Here is a 17,252-nt window from a genome sequence, read left to right on the forward strand (position 1 = left end):
GTGTTCTGGCTGTGAAAAGAGTCTTCAGTTATCCTTTACAAATCAAAAATGGGAAATGCTTACAATGTGATTTATAAATATCTCCAGTGGCAACTACAGATCGACTTGCCATTTGGCATTGGTGCTTTTCTAAAACTGTTTGAAAACTTATAGTATTTTACCTTGAAACATATCATAGAAGAATGCAAGCATGTTTGAATATAATATGATAAATAAACTAAGCAAAGTCTTGAGCCCAAGTATCGATTTTGATGTGCTTCAAGAAAGTCACATAAAATGTTAACAGCCACATAAGCAAGTGTTAGCTTAGATACCTACTTGTGAGAACTGCATTAAATACTTCCATTTGGACATTTGTTTGTGACCTGGGGGGAGGGTGCTGTGCCATTCTGATTTGCTGGCACAAGTCAACACTGGCTACACTACTGAGTGAATGCACATAGAATATGTGGTGCAGCCTATTGATTGGATGTACAGTTTATAGCATGCCAGCAGTGGAGCCTAATCTAGCTTTATGTTCCGGTACTACCTTAGCCTAATAGCACTGTAAAAAGCTTACTCTGCTTTAGGAGTAACTAAAGTTTCTCAACAAAAGTATCTCTCTAGTATCATATCATGTCATAATATATTACTACTTATATCATACAACTTATGACCTGGAAATAACAAAGGCATATTAAAGATATCTCCTTCACCTATATTCCATCCATGTTTCACTGTTGGCTTCCTTGGCACACCCACTTGCATGTAATAAGCTCTCTGGCAGCATGTGCAGTCTCTACCTATAGCACCAGACCTACAATTCTTGCCTGAGGCAACAGAAACATGATTTGGGAGTGCTTTCAGACCAAGAGCAAGCCTACATCTTGAAAAGCAAGGGACTTCTCCATATATTAAACTGCATTTTCACAAGCTGTGAATAACTATTCAATAACAAAATACCATGCAAAGATAAAAAATTTATTTAATATGCAGTAGTTCTGTGCACGGCTCTTTTAAACAACAGATCCATATATAAATATACCTCCATAGCGCTGCATAAACAACTGCAAGGGTGATCAAGGCCAAGCATGATAAACCACAGCCGATTATCAGAGTGACTGAAGGAGTACCTGAAGATTCCATGATCTGTTGAATAAAAGATAAAATGTACAATATGAGTAAATGAAACATTGTTAAACCTTTGTTCTAGTACAAGTTTAATGCAGATATTAATTGCACATTCTCAGGAATGCCAAGGCATTTAAGTAGCAGCTGCACATGTTTTTTAGTATCAGCTCAATGACACTGCATTAGACTAAGTCTGTTAGACTAAAAAAATGACACAAACATAAAACTGCTAAAGTCAGGGCCGGAACTAGGGGTAGGCAGAAGAGGCATATGCCTAGGGCGCAAAGCTTGGGGGGTGCCAGGCATGTACCTCATTTGCGGCCTACCCCTAGTCCAGGCAAATGTTTCCTGTACGTCCTTGGTTGCGCATGCGCAGCATCAGTAGCTTCTGTGCAACCGTGGTGGCTGGCGCCCCCCCACAGTGACGAGCATGGCCGTGACGTACCTCATTTGCGACCTACCCCTAGTCCAGGCAAATGTTTCCTGTACGTCCTTGGTTGCGCATATGCACCAGCAGTAGCGTCCGTGCAACCGCGTTGGAGCGGTGGTGATGAGCATGGCCGTGCGCGCGTCCTCTGTTGCGCACAGCTGCAGCTGGGGACGAAGTGGCCGGCTGGGTTGCCTGGGACGCCCGGCACTGGCTAAAGTTTTCTTTAAAGGGGCGGTTCACCTTTAAATTAACTTTTGATATGTCATAGAATGACTCATTCTAAGCAACTTTGTAATTGTTCTACACTTTTTTCTAGTTTTTTAATTATTTGCTTTCTTCTTCTGACTCTTTCCAGCTTTCAAATGGGACTCACTGACCCCATCTTAAAACAAGTGCTCTGTAAGGCTACAGATTAATTGTTATTGCTACTTTTTATAACTCATCTTTCTATTCAGACCCTCTCCTATTCATATTCCGGTCTCTTATTCAAATCAGTTCATGGTTGCTATGGTAATTTGAACCCTAGCAACCAGATTTGTAAAACTGCAAACTGGAGAGCTGCTGAATAAAAAGCAAAACACAAAAAATAAAAAATAAAAAATGAAAACCAACTGCTCAGAATAACACTCTCTACATCATTCTAAAAGTTAATTTAAAGGTGAACAACCCCTTTAACTTACCTACACAACAATATTTATTGCATTACTTTTAAGGGAGACCAAACTGCCTTGGTTTCTAACTCCTTTTTCAAAAACAGATGTGAAAACAATAAAACATTGAATGTAATGTCAAGTAAGTGCAAGCTTTAGCGCATTCAGCTCATTTGTAACAGCATTTGCTAGTGTGGTGATCATACGCATTTACAACTTTGACTGTAGGCCAGGTTACACATTCACACATCATATTTTATTTGACTGCAGTTAAAAGAGACACGGGGAACACGTTTACTTTAGAAAGGAACTAAAGGGCAAATATATTCTGCTTTGGGTTAAACATGGAATGTGCATATCCATTCTCAGCACAAGTTTGAGCAATATATTTACAGAAGATAAGTGGTCCAGTGCTGAAAATGCTGCAATCTTTTCCCCTTTGTTTTTTTTTTGTTGTTGTGGTTTTACAGTAAGTCATAAAAAGTAAAGGAAATGGGCACAATAAAAGTGTCTAGTAAAGATCTGCAATCTATTAGGCAATCTAGGCTTCTCCTTGCAATGGCTACTATACAGTATGTTCTAGTCCTTGGAGATAATTCTCTGTAAAGCAGACATTGCCATCTTGGCCAGCTGACCTGAATGCTTTCTTATACAGTATATTTGCATTTCAAGAATAAAACATCCCAATTACAACAGCAGAGGCTTGAATACAGCCTGGAATCATGGTTATGAATTCAATGAGAGCACAAACACACATAAGACCCATTCCTTGGCTGAATAATGTTGTCACATCAATGCATTAAAACGTTTATATGTTGTTGTTGTACAGCCAAAGGTACATGAAAGTCTGTATGGTTCCTTTGTTACTTACTATTTCTCTAGGTCGCTGAGCCAAAATGGCGAAGGTAGAGAGACGATCACATAAGCATCTCGTATGGGATGCATCGGTAAACACTGTTTTACATCCCTGGGTGGACCAGGTTCCGAAGGAGTCGTTCCTGCAAGAGGGGAGGGGGGGGAGAGAAATAAAAGATGACAACGTTACGCCTGGTGACTCAAAAATCCTCGCGAAAGAAAATGTAAAAATGAGAGCCGCAGCCTAATGGAGAGCACCGTTTGCTTCCAGCGCAGTAGCAGCGATGTGTGTGTGGCTGATCTAAGGCTCCTTCATTGGGATGCACCTCCAGCTGTAATGCGGGGCAGGGGGATACAGTGCGGGGAGCTGTCCAACGCTCTCGGTGCTGATTACTGGCTCAGCTCTGTCCAGCCCTCAAGCAGCCGCACAAACCTCTCGCTGAAGCAATGGATTCATGGCATCTGCTGCTGCTGCTGCTGGAGAGAGCGAGCTCTTTATTCTGCTTTCTCGGTTACTCTCCGCGCTACAAGGTCCCGGCACTGCTGCACATAACATTCTATTTTTATTCGGTTATCTAGTTATGTGTATATGTATATGTGTGTGTGTGTGTGTTGTATATATGTGTATTTATTTTAGTCCTGGGTCCTGGCTGTATTAATTAAATAGCGGCTGGATGAGGTGGGAGAGAAGGGGGGGGGGGGGATTCACCCTGGAAACGGACAGCGTCGGATTGCTCCACTCTGCTTGCGCGTTCCCTCGGAGGGGAGGGGTGGGAAAGTAAGAGGAGATGGGTCTGGGCAGCAGTGCACCGGGATCTATGGAAAATAAGACCCCCCCTGTGCGATTAACGCAGCACTGTGCGACATTAGAATAGTCGCCGCTATCTATCTGTATCTAGGCTGTTCTCTTTCCTAGTGCAAACACTGCCAGGCCAACATTCACAGCCTTCCTTGACCCACAATGCCACGCTAACACATCCCCATACTGAGCCACACTGCTGACACTTTAGCTTCCCCTGCTCTGCCGCCTCTCATGGATACAAATCACGTTTGTCCTAGCAGCACTAACCCTGTCCCAAAGCCCCTCTCTGACAACTACCTTTGCCACCCTTAGCCTGTGTCTGCTTATTCACCCAGGAATGCCCAGCTGTTGTTGCTTTGCAACCCAAGGAATGCTGGGAGTTGTAGTTAGTAATATCTGGAAGGTCACACGTAACATGAACTGTCGCTAACACTGCTTTAGGTGTTGCTTTAATCTTAGTTGGCGGGGATAAGTCGAATTATAGAAGGGATTCGTTTCTGTTTTGGTTTATGGAGGCTCCCTTCTGGCATCGCAAAGAGAATCCGTGTGTCGTGATAGATTATAGTTCACAGGGAGAGTGTTCCCCTGCATTACTGTTTCAATGCATTGCGGATAACTGGCTGCCGTGCCCCCTGGCGGCACAAGGGTTAATACCTTGCAGTATTGTTTTTCTATTGAGCTAACAAGCCTAGCACTCAGCAAATATCCTTCAGGGGATCGATTCAAAGCAGATAACATAGAAATCTCCTCCAAAATGGCTCACTGGTTGCTAAACATCAGCACAGGAGTCATATACATTGGCTTTATCACCTTGTTCCTATGCCATGGATCTGGATGGAGGGAGAAGCCATCATCTTAGCACCTGAACAGCGAATAGAATCATCCAGGCAGAAATAAACTTCCTCTTTCAGAAGCATTTTCTAGTGATACTGCCAGCACAATGAAACAATGATCTCTGTGGTCACTAATCAGCATAATGATATCATTTATACTGATCACACAATTACAACTTACTAGCAGAATAGCATTTGGTACAGGAGGAGGAACATCCATTGTTACAGTTCTGTCTCTGAGACTACACTGACTTCACTGAGTGGAATATTTATATGATCTAAATATAAATGTATAGATATAACATTGAAAAGAGTCTGCACCTGTTTGATGTCTGGGTGCATGGTCAATTGATATACACTGGGATATATTTTATTTAACTTCATCCATCTCAGTCCTTCATAAAGGTCCCACACAGGACAAAAACATTAAAAACATGTGCCACTGGTATATATATATTTTTATATGTGTATAAAATGTATCCCAGTGGCACACACAACTGGAATGCTGGTCCTCCTTTCAATTATATCAGTATGCTAATTATATAATGCAAAAAACCCTACAATTGTTAATTTATACACAAAACAGCATAGACATTGGTGTAAAAATGAAGTCCCGGCCCTGGTTCATGTACACAGGTTATGCAGAGGGTTGAATGGAGCAGCAATAGTTCTCATGCCTCAGGCAGTAGCAGCAGGAACATTCCTTGTGCTCATTTGTTCAGAGAATCCTGCATGCAGTCAAATCCCAGCACTTTCTGCAGTTTAGCTGAACCAAATCAGAACCCAAAGGTCTAGAAAACTGAAATGAACAATATTTTTTCACAGTTGGTGCAGTTTCCTCAGATCTGAATATGCAAATGAAGGTTCCGATACAGTTCAGGTTTGCTAAATTGTGGAGGATTTGGTGCGTTGCTTTCTTTTGCTGCGTCCTTTTTTTAAAAAAAGTTCTGTATGTAAGAGATCTTTTGTGTCGGTTAATAAAAGTAAGTATACTGCAATTTACACTAAAGTTCTTGACATTATGGGGAAAGGGAACAAAAAGCTGTTCTTAGAAAACAAAACTTAATTAACATAATTTTAAATCTGTGTAATAAATTTTGACATGTGTAGTGGGGTCATAAATTCTATCACTTTAAAAAGGCCCAAGGTTTTAAACATCTCACTCCAGTGTATATACATTGTGCATTATACAAGTGTTGCCATGAACTGATTTCAATGTATTGGCAAGAACTGCTCTCTGCATTCTCTGCATTCAAATATTCCATAAGTACCCTGCAAGTATTGCATTGTAGGATGTGTACAAAGATCTGGTAACAGATGGGTTAACATAATACTGTAGCTCTGTTATAATCTTTAAAAAAAAACCTTAAACACCTCGAACTGAAGTAAAAATCAATAGCTTCATTAAATCCTTCTGCAGGCAAATTACATTTGCCTCTTTAGACAAGAAAGAAAATATTTGGAGATGAACTATTAAGATTGTAACAACGTTACCTTACAAAGATGAACAGCCCCTGTATTGACCAGCTGAAGACAATAATTTATACAAATTGCACTCTAGATTAACAAAATCTGATGACCTCAGCGAAACGCGGCAGATGTGACATTACTTCCGGTCTCAGCAGTGAGTGGATGTACAGGTGGAACATACAGGAGAGGGAAACGCCGGCAGAACCCATCTCTTTTTATTGCAAAGGTTCACCTCCATGATCTGCACTCTAGGGGGCAGATTTACTAAAGGGCGAAGTGACTAACGCTAGCAAAAATTCACCACGTCATTTCGGTACTTCGTCTATTTACTAGCGGTCACTGGCGTAACATTACTAGTGAAGGAGATAGACTCTAGCGGTACTTCACTCCCTAATGCCTGGCGAATTTTTGCTCTGGCGAATGGACGTAACTACGCAAATTCACCAAGATGTGGATTTTAGTGAACTTTATCTCTTGCGCCAGACTTGCCTTTGCCACCTCAGACCAGGCGAAGTGCAATAGAGTAGATAGGACTTCCTCAAAAAATAGTTGAACATTTTTCTAAGTCCCAAAAAACGCTGGTGACTTTTCATTTTTCAGGGTGATAGGCTGCAAAAAATCGTAATTATTTTCTTGGGTACTCGGCTTCCCCCCTACATTTCCTAACATATGGCACATAAACAATACACTGAGCTCATGTGTAGGGCATTATAACAACTCTATTTTATTTTATTAAAGGAGAAGGAAAACTCCAAGACCAGTTTATTGCCAACAGATTAGCCACAATTGTGCAAGCTATAACACTATATTTATTCCTCAGAATTCTTTACCATTCTCGAGTAAACAGCTCTAGACACTGTCTCTGTTTGTTTAGGATAGAAGCTGCCGTATAAGCTTGGTGTGACATCACTTCCTGCCTGAGTCTCACCCTGCTCACTTACAGCAGGGATAGGAGGAGGGAGGGGGAGAGCAGTAAACTGAGCATGCTCAAGCCTTGCCCTGGAGGTTTATGCTGAAAACAGGAAGTCTGATACAGAAGCCCATGTGTACACAATAAAAGGAAAGAAATGCTGTGTTTCTTTTGACAGAGGACTCAGAGCAGAATTACTTTGAGGGTTTACTGGTGTATTTATATAGACCTTTCTGATAAAGCTTACTTAATTTTTTACTTTAATTTTTCCTTCTCCTTTAAGGTTCCCCGGGCTTGTGTAGTGTAATGTATTTGCTGCAACATATACATCCATTCAACTTTAACTTCCCACCGTATGTAAATGAGGCAATGCTAGCGCAACTTCACTTCGCTTGCCGCAGTAAAGTTAACGCAACTTCGCCAGCATTCCGTACCCTGGACGCAACTTTGGATTTTAGTGAATTAGCGTTGTCCTGGTGAATATACACCTGGTGAAGTGTTGCGATGTGAGCAAAGCCGTCGCTGGCGAATTTTCAGAGGTTAGTAAATTTGCACCTAAAACTGTCTTGTTTGATATGAAGAAGTTTGACTTATGTAAATGTAATAAGTTTAAAACCTTTTAAAAAATAAAGACAAATTACACTATGGGCGCTGTCCCTGTTTTTTAATGTCTTTACAGAAAAAGGAATACCCTGGAGTTGATATTGATATGCTGTTTTGAAATCAGGAATCTTGTAAGTTGCCAATCCCCCCATAGACTGAAGAATCCATTGCACCTTATTTTTATTTTTTTTATTATTTAATTTTTTTTATTTTACCTTTTGAAGCAAACACTAAAAGCACTTTGTTTCACCTAATAATAATTTTACTTTGGAGATAGCACCTTGTAGAAATCACGACAGCACTTTAAAACACACACAAAAAATCTGTGCATAGACTTTCTATGGTTCAAAACACACACAGATTAGTGTTGTAACACTTTGGTGATTGCACTCAATATTAACAACATTGCACTAGATTCTATTTGTTTTTTCCATAGCCTGTGGCACTAATCTTTAATTGTATCTTAACTTTATTTAATACTGAGTAACATCACACTGTGGAATTGGAAATCTTCTAGCAGAACCATGACCCATAATATAGAGTACATGTACATCTGTGAATAGATGATATGTGACTTTTATTAGTAGACTTTGCACTCTGTAATAGGCGCCTGAATCTGCCCAGAGCTGCATTTTCAGCTGTTCAATGCTTTATGAACCATTGCAAAGGATCACAATTGTTTATTTCCAGTGCTCCTGTGGTTTTGCTATGTTCTCATGAAATTTTTGCTTTACAAATAATTTTTTTGGCTAGTGTAATAATTTCACTAATTAGATTAGCGTTCTTGCAAATATCTATCAATATCTTTATCACATTTCTGTAATTTTATATTTCAAAGTAAAGCAAGTAAATGCATAGGGCATGTTCTCTGTTTACAAATGCAATCAGCAAATCAGGTAATGCTGAATCACCCAAAACAGGTCAAGTCAATTTTATCTTCATTTGGCTGTTAATTAATGTGTACAGTAATAACATGACACTTTTGCCAGATATGATGGATCACTCATTAATCATTAAATGACATAATACTGAATAAGAGTCTATATCACCGATACACAGCATGGATTTAGACAGAGACAAGGGCTTATTTATAAATGCAAGTGCAGTGGGAAAAATGCAAGTCTGGATGCAATTCAGTTTGTTTTTTAAATCCATAATGCGGTGGTCTTTTCAGGAGCCCAGCATCTTTCTGTTCAAGCACAGTTTTGGACCTGGCAGTTTTAGGCTTATATTTGGGCATGATTTTTTTAGGTGCATGAATTACTGCCGCCTTCAGAGCAATGGTACTTCAGGGTTTCACTGTTTCAATAGGTGCACTTTGGTGCTTTTTGGCCTGTGAAAAGTGAGGAGGAAATTCTTTCCCTTACCTTGCCTGCATTTCGACAATGAAACGTGTGTGACTGCACTCGGGCCTACACTATGGTTCCAGGTACAGACATACATGGTGGATTTCAGCAGCAAAATGCATGTGTCTACACCCAGGCCAACATTATGGTTCCGGGTGGAGGCAAGGTAAGTAAAAGATTGTTGCAGAGGGGTTTCAGAATTGCCCTTAGGAGTGTATAATATATATCTTTTTTAATATCTTCAATGTTTGCTCAATTTGGTCACTGTTTTAGAACTTTGCACTTGTAAATCACGCTAAAATAATAATTATTTTTTAACATAATAATTTTACAATTTTGATAAAAATCAGGGCAAGAATGATACACACTTTAAAAGGGTCTATTTATTAAAGGTCTAGTTTTGCTTTCTCTAAAAGTTTTAATTTTTTTCACTAAAAGTGGAAAAAAAACTTAACTTTATCGAGATTTATTATGGACCAAAGCAGCAAAAAATCACAATCCTAAAATACTGTGGAATTCATGTAAATGGCAGAGGTCCCTTTAACCATTTGAAGATGTTTTTTTGCCTTCAAGATTTTCTGGTGTTTTGGGGTTGTTTGTCGATGTTTTTTGATCAAAAACTCAATATATATGAGGTATTCAAGGGTTTTACACCTATAAACTTAAAACATTTGCGGTATTTAAGCCTCTAAACTCGAGATGTTTATAAAAACTAACATTTTTCCAATTTTTTTAAATCTGATTTTTTCAAGTTTAATTATTAGTAAATTAGCCAAAGTGTTTAAGAGAAAATATAGAAATTGATGTTGTAGGTTTTAGATCAGATTTTTTTGGATTGTAGAGCGCATAGTGTTGTTTTACCTGGGATATTCTTAGAGTTTAACATGGAAATATAAAGTGCTTTACTCATATTAAATCCCAGTTAAAATGTGTTCCATAGTTCCATAGTTAAAGGGATTCTGTCATGATTATTATACTGTTTACATTGCAAATAATTTACTCTACAATATAAAATTTCATTCCTGAACCAGCAAGTGTATTTTTTTTAGTTGTAATTTTGGTGGGTTGGCAGCCATTTTAGGTCATTTTGCCTGTCATGTGCTTTCAGAAAGAGCCAGCACTTTAGAATGGCAGGCTGTTGTTTCTCCTACTCAATGTAACTTAAGTGTCACAGTGGAACCTGGGTTTTACTATTGAGTGCTGTTCTTAGATCTACCAGGCAGCTGTTATCTTGTGTTAGGGAGCTGCTATTTGGTTACCTTCCCATTGCTCTGTTGTTAGGCTGCTGGGGGGGGGGGGATATCACTCCAATCTCCAATGGTACCAATACTAACAAATCCCCACTACAGTTACATGTGCCACTAGTACGGCTGAACTACATGAGAAACAAAATCACTTTTTTAAAAAAAGTATCTCAAAACATGTAATCAAAGTTTCAAATCAGTTACCTAAGCTCCACAAAATATATACCAGGCCATTGAGTGCCTTTAGCAAACCTCACTGTTGCCAACCAGCTGTGCCACATGTGCACTTCTTTTCAACATTGGCATTTTCTTCCCGCATTCCAGCTTCATAGGCAGCGCATCTATCTTTCTGTTCACAAAAAACTAGTTTCAAAATGCATTAATAGAAATTATACAAACCACTGCTATTGTTGTATACAGTTGCTTCCTGATACAACTGCCTTCCCAGTTTGGACACATATGAGAGTTTCTAATATTGATTCATGACACAAAGGATAGTATGTTTTCTTTTTTCAATATTTGATTAATACCACCCAGTATAAAGTGTTTTATGGTACATATACATAGTAATAATAATAATTCCATATTTATAGTACAGGTATGGGACCTGTTATCCAGAAACCCTTTATCCAGAAAGGTCTGAATTATGGGAAGGTCGTCTCCCATAGACTCAGCTTATACAAATAACCCAAATTTCAAAAAACATACAAACATAGATATAATTAATCCTTCTTGGAGGCAAAAACAGCTTATTTGATGTATTTAATTTTTAAATGATTTTCTAGTAGACCTAAGGTATGACGAGCCAGATTACAGAAAGATTCGTTATCAGGAAAACCCCAGGTCCCGAGCATTCTGGATAAGAGGTCCCATACCTGTGTAATAGTACTAAACAGCAAGGTGTCATTTATTATGTGCAGGGCAGGGTATAAAGTGTTTCCCCCATGTTTATTGCACTCTGTTCTCTGCACTGAACAGAGAAGATTTGCTATAGGTCTCTGGTCACCATACACAAAATGCAGAGACTCGTATCCCTCAAACTTATACAGCACCTTGCACGTCATGCAGACATGCGATTTGGGAACACCAACAGAGCCTTGTACTTACCACCTGCCATATAGTAGTTAGCAAGGACAGTCAATATCCTATGCCGAGTGCTATAACACACTCAGGCATTGTAACAAAACAAAAGTATTAGTGATAGAGATAGGGAACTAATCTACACTCGACTGCATTCTTATATACTAGTGATTTCCTTTGACAGAGTGACATGATCTTAATTAAGGGTAAACAAGATAGCTGTTGGTTAAATTTATTTAGTCACAGACTAAAGCTGCATGAATTGAAAATACAATCAGTAGTTCCAAAATCATCTTTGAAATGTATATCTATCCGTCTATAAGTAAAATGACCATATAAAGGCACAGAGCTAGAATTTATTATACAGATTGTTTTGTTTCTTGTGTTGTGATTTTGTTTCAGTGCAATTATTATTTGCACCTTCAGTCTGTCAATAGGTGCAGATAATTTTTGACCCTTACATAAGCTCATGTCTTTCATTCAACATTGAGTATTTATATTGCTATATATTGATTGTGAACTTGGATGTCGCTTTTGAATTTGTTAGCATGGCTATGTTGTCATCTTGATATCAAAAATAACGGGGATAAAATTAAGGGTTTGGTAGCATATGGGGTCCTTTACATAGATCCCGGGCAGGGTCTATATAATGGTCCAGGGTTCCTAGTAGTGCATGTGCCTTTCTGTTTCGTGCATGTCTGTAGGACGGAGTGTATCTGTGTTTGCTTTGACCTCAACTACTCCTGAGCTCTAAGAAAGCTCTGCTGTGGGTGAAAAGATGATGAGGCTCAACCAATGTATCAAAAACAATTTATTTCAAACTTTACTACATTTTCCGCTGCCCTGAATTAGAAGTATTTTAGAAATTAAGTCTCTAATTTAACATAATGTAATGATTTAAGGAATTATTCTACGTTTGGGTTTTGGTTAATGACACATTTTTATATGATCAAGATCTCAGTTTGTAAAAGAAGGTGTAGTATTTGAAGAATGCATCTATTGTGAGACATATGTTTGCCAGGTCAGCAATGTGGGTTTGAAAATATAAAATGTATTCTGTACTGGTCTTATACAAGTGATCTGCCAAAACCACTTTAACAAATCTTGCCTTTAGGAACAGTAAATGCCACCCATTCATAAAAAAGCAGCTTGTGACTAATTGTAAAATCTGCAAACCTATAATCCCCTAACAGCTGGGACTGTTGCAACCCTTTGTGCTCCCAGAAGGAATGAACTGCTTGCTACTGCCAGTGTAGAAAAATGTGTATAAAATGTGTGTCCCTTCAAAAAACCCTTCCTTGTGCAACTAGAAGGAACATCAGAGAACACAAGGCACTTAAAAGCCTTGTATGTAATACCTGCTTGAGACAAGAAGGGGTTGGGATGTTCACCTTAAAATTAGTACAATGTAGAGAGTGATATGCTAAGACTAGTTGCTATTGGTTTACATTTTATATTATTTGACATTTCTGAATTATTTAGTTTTTTGTTCAGAAGTATTTGCAATTTCAGCACTACTGTATCAGGTTGCTAGGGTCCAAATTATTCTACCAACATAGCACTGTTTTGATTGAGTGACTGATAGATGAATAGGATGCATATCTTCCAACTGTCCTAATTTGCGCTGGACAGTCCTGATTTTGATGGCCCAGCCTGCAGTCCAAGATATTTATTAAAATTTTCTGAGTTTCTCTTTGATCTCCTGCGCTGATGCCAGAAAAAGATACAAAGTTTCTGAAACTTAATTAAATAAGAGGCTTTTGGCAAAGAGGTCACATAGTACTCAGAACCTGCTATAGAGTTTATCTGTCTGCTATACATTGACTTTACACCTTCACATGAACCTCTAATATTACAAGGGACTTATTTACATAAGCCATATCTGAATTTAAGTAGATACACAGTTTTTATAACTGTGAGTTGTAGATGAAAGCCTTTTATTTATGTGGGTGTTGCGGGCCTGTTGATATCTTGTATGCTTTAGATCCATATTCAGATTCATACATCAGTAAAATAAAACACAACTGAATAACAGCTGCAACTGGTTAACCAGGAGTATGTGTCCTACAGCAGTCACTTTTAAAGGACATATTAAAACTGCACATAAAGCCCAAAATGTCTTGCTATATATATATTGCTGTTCAGAGGGGCAGATTTATTAAGGGGCAGATTTATCAAGGGTCGAATTTGAATTTGAAAAACTTCAAAAATTCTAATTCAAAAAGGATCAACCGAAATGAAGTTGAAGTTTTTTTTGGTTGAATACGTTCGTTTTCGATCGAATCAAAGTTTTTCCCCCAAAAAAATTGATTTTTCAAAGTTCACTCCAACTGGATTCTAGGAGGTCCTCCATAGGCTAAAACAGCAATTCGGCAGGTTTTAGATGGCGAATGGTCAAATTCGAATTTTAAGTGACAGTACATAATACATTTCGATATTCGAGTTTTCAAATTTTTTTTAAAAACAAAACAAATTTGGACTATTCCCTAGTCTAAGTACACAAAAAATAGCTTGAAATTTGACTTTTTTGGATTCAAAATTTCACTTCGACCTTTGATAAATCTGCCCCTAAGGGTTGAATTGAAAATCCTGATTTGGTCAAATGGTCAAAACTGTCAAGTTCCAACTAGGGAATTATCCAAACTCGATTTGAGTTTTTTTTTTAAATAATTGAGTCTACATTTCCTTCTCTTTTGGCCATCTACAGCAGAGTTAATTGTAATTATTAGGTTGTAGTCTTTTTTTTGTGTAAGGAATTTTTACACCCAATCTTTACGCTGTATTCCTATTTTTGTTGTAATGAAAACATGTAAAGGGATGAACGATTAATAATTATGGAAATATTCTCCCTTCATATATATTAAAAAGATGTGATATATTGCAATAATACACATAAACATTAAAATGTAGATTTATGAAGATAGGCTCAATTAATATTTGTAACAATAGTCAGGGCAAAATGTCATACTTTTAAAGACATGGAACATCCTTTCGATATTCAAAGTCGAAGGATTTAACTTCGACAGACGAATATCGAGGGTTAATTAACCCTCGATATTCAACCCTAAGTAAATGTGCTCCCTAGTATTAAATCATGTTTACATACAGTTTTATTTGCATTATGCATCTAAGGCTGCAATGTTTTCCAGCTTATACGTACATTAGGATAAAAGAAGAAAGTAATTTGGTACCTATACAATACAATTATAAAGTCCAGTAAAAACAGCTGATAGCTCACTGAATAATAACACAGTATTCATTCTCCAAAATCATTGATAGACCATTTTTGAAATGACTGCAAAAGGAAGTCAATTTAGTTAGTATTTACAGAATTGTTTTTAAACAATATGTAATGTAAGAGATGTATGCTATATACTCTCAGAAAAAACATTTTCACCTGACCGGAACAGTCACACCCTTACAATATGAACAACTACCCTACGGTGCCCATAGACTTACCAATAATATCGTATGAAATCAATTTTCATATGATATTCAGTGCGTGTATGGTGGGAGACAAGCCAACCAAGATCGGCAGGAGACTTGGGTATTGGTCGGTTTGTAGATCGGTCTGGCAGGGAAATTTTCATTGAGCGCCTTTGAAGGCACCCTGAACTTCGGCCATTGTTAGTGCTGAATTTTCAAATACAGTTAGAATTCTATTGTTTCTACCTTTATATCTGATGATTCAGCTCTACACATGTGTTTTTTGGAAAGATCTTTTACGGGAAAGATGGTAATTGTAATGTCTATAACCACCTCCCAATTTTTTACCCGTTAGTCACATGCTTAGATTGCTGCAACTTCATCATGTACTTATGTAGCCATATATATTCGTATTTCTTGATATAGCCCTGGTATCCAATGTATGATCAATCACATTGCTATATATTGTATTACTGTAAACCTGTTTGCCTTTTATCTGTGTCCTAACTGTCTTTGCATTCATTTAAAACTTTTCCCAGCAAAGCTTATTATTCTGTTATTTCACTGATCCAGTGCTAAGCAGGGTCAAATCAGTATCATTAATATTCTGATGATTTCCTTAATGGTTCCTTGCATCACATAAGGGCATATTTGACCTTGTATGAAACTGCTTTTCAGCATTCATTTCTTTTTAATATTGAATTTTGGTTGTCAGGTTAAATAACTGCAGGGGTTTACAAAATACATATTCTATTACAACCTGTATCATACTGTCAACACTCAAGTGTATTATAAATCTAGTATAAATTCCTGATAACTTTCAACATTTTTCAGTTCAAAGCTGTGAACTCACTGGGAATTTGGCAAAGTCGTAGAAAAATTTTGCACTTTTCTTTACAATATTAATTGTCAGGAAAGTATTTCAATGATATTAATATGATTTTATTTTTTTTTTAAAAAAAAGCTAAATCTCTATACTGTAGGTCATGCTAATTAAAGGAAATACATTTATATAAGGTTGTGTTTCAACAACCCCCCATCTTGAGTAAAGTTTAAGCTACCTATCACCTTATTGATAGGAGTGATTGAAATATACCTGCACCTTTTTCATCTTTGTCTGATTGGAGCAAAGATTAATTAATCTCTCCAAATTAGAGTCCTTAACAGATATATTGTATGGAGGTTGCTGTGGGGAATCTAACCTTTGACCTTTTGAAGGACAAAAGGGTTCTTTTAAATAATGCATGATGTAAATGCATACAGAAGGAGAATAATAGCCTACAATAAAGATATTATTGATGAGCTGCGTGGCTGTAACTGCTCAGTAGAAAAGATTGTTACTTTTAAAGAATTTAAATCTCATTATAATCTTGAATCTTGTTAGAACCTATTGACAAGAATAAGAATAATTTTGGTACAGGTATAGGATGCCTTATCCGGAAACCCGATATCCAGAAAGCTCCGAATTATGGAATATCCCATAGACTCCATTTTATCCAAATAATCCAAATTTTTTTTAATAATTACCTTTTTCTCTGTAATAATAAAACAGTAGCTTGTACTTGATCCCAACTAACATATAATTAATCCTTATTGGAAGCAAAACCAGCCTATTGGGTTTATTTAATGTTTAAATGGATTTCTAGTAGACATAAAGCATGAAGATCCAAATTACGGAAAGATCCGTTATCCGGAAAACCCCAGGTCCCAAGCATTCTGGATAACAGGTCCCATACCTGTAATGGGTAAATTCTTTCACCGTAAGGGTAGTTCAGTTCTAGAAACAAATTACTAATCTGACTTTACAAGGATGTATCCAGAATGAAAGATTTCCATTTAGGATGTAATAGTCAACAAGGAGCAGAAAAGGTTTGCTCAGCATAAAACATATTCTAATTAAAACGTATTAAGAATGAGAACCATTTTCCTGTCTATGCTCTTAAACACAGATTTTATACCTTGCAAGTTTAGAATTTCTGTCTGATGCTGTCCTAGGGCACAGGGCACGCGTAACATAGCAATTGGAAGTTAGTGGAGCGCTATACACATTGAAATTCTAATTAAGAAGACTGAAGCACTCCTAAAAATCAGAAAACTAATAATTTTAAATCACACAATACATATCAGATCCAGAATCCCATTCAGATAAAAAGAGAAGTACTTATAGAAGACAGTGAAGTGCCGCAATAATTTCAAATAACTATGTGTAGCGCCAAGTAATTCTGAAGTGCTGAAGTGCTTCATTATTTTTAAAAAGGGTTTCAGTATGAAAGTCAAACAGATTTCCATTGCAGTGAACATTAGCAAATAAAATGTACATACAGTACACCTATGCATCAGTGACTTCCAGGAGGTTTCAGGAATTAAAACATTAGACTGAGGAAATTAAAAGCTTAATCTTTTAAAGGATCTTGGGTCAGTTAACTGATGTTTTGCAAACAACCCTGAAATGTATTTCTCAATTTGTCACAGAAGCCTCAGATTTTTAAACCC

At 37.5% G+C, this 17,252-nt stretch overlaps 1 protein-coding gene across 4 annotated transcripts in view; it reads right to left on the bottom strand.

Moving 5' to 3' along the window:
* LOC108718003 (adhesion G protein-coupled receptor B3) overlaps window positions 1–17,252 on the bottom strand; it is a 521,962-nt gene that overhangs the window by 100,314 nt on the left and 404,396 nt on the right. For all 4 annotated transcript variants that reach the window (XM_041564704.1, XM_041564703.1, XM_041564701.1 and 1 more), the window contains exons 17-18: window positions 3,062–3,188; window positions 1,025–1,128 (exon numbers count right to left, since the gene is read on the bottom strand). In XM_041564704.1, the coding sequence (XP_041420638.1) occupies window positions 1,025–1,128; window positions 3,062–3,188 (231 nt within the window). The remainder of the gene's footprint in view (window positions 1–1,024; window positions 1,129–3,061; window positions 3,189–17,252) is intronic.

Source organism: Xenopus laevis, chromosome 5S (genome assembly GCF_017654675.1).
Source record: "Xenopus laevis strain J_2021 chromosome 5S, Xenopus_laevis_v10.1, whole genome shotgun sequence".
In the NCBI taxonomy this organism is placed as follows: Eukaryota; Metazoa; Chordata; class Amphibia; order Anura; family Pipidae; genus Xenopus; species Xenopus laevis.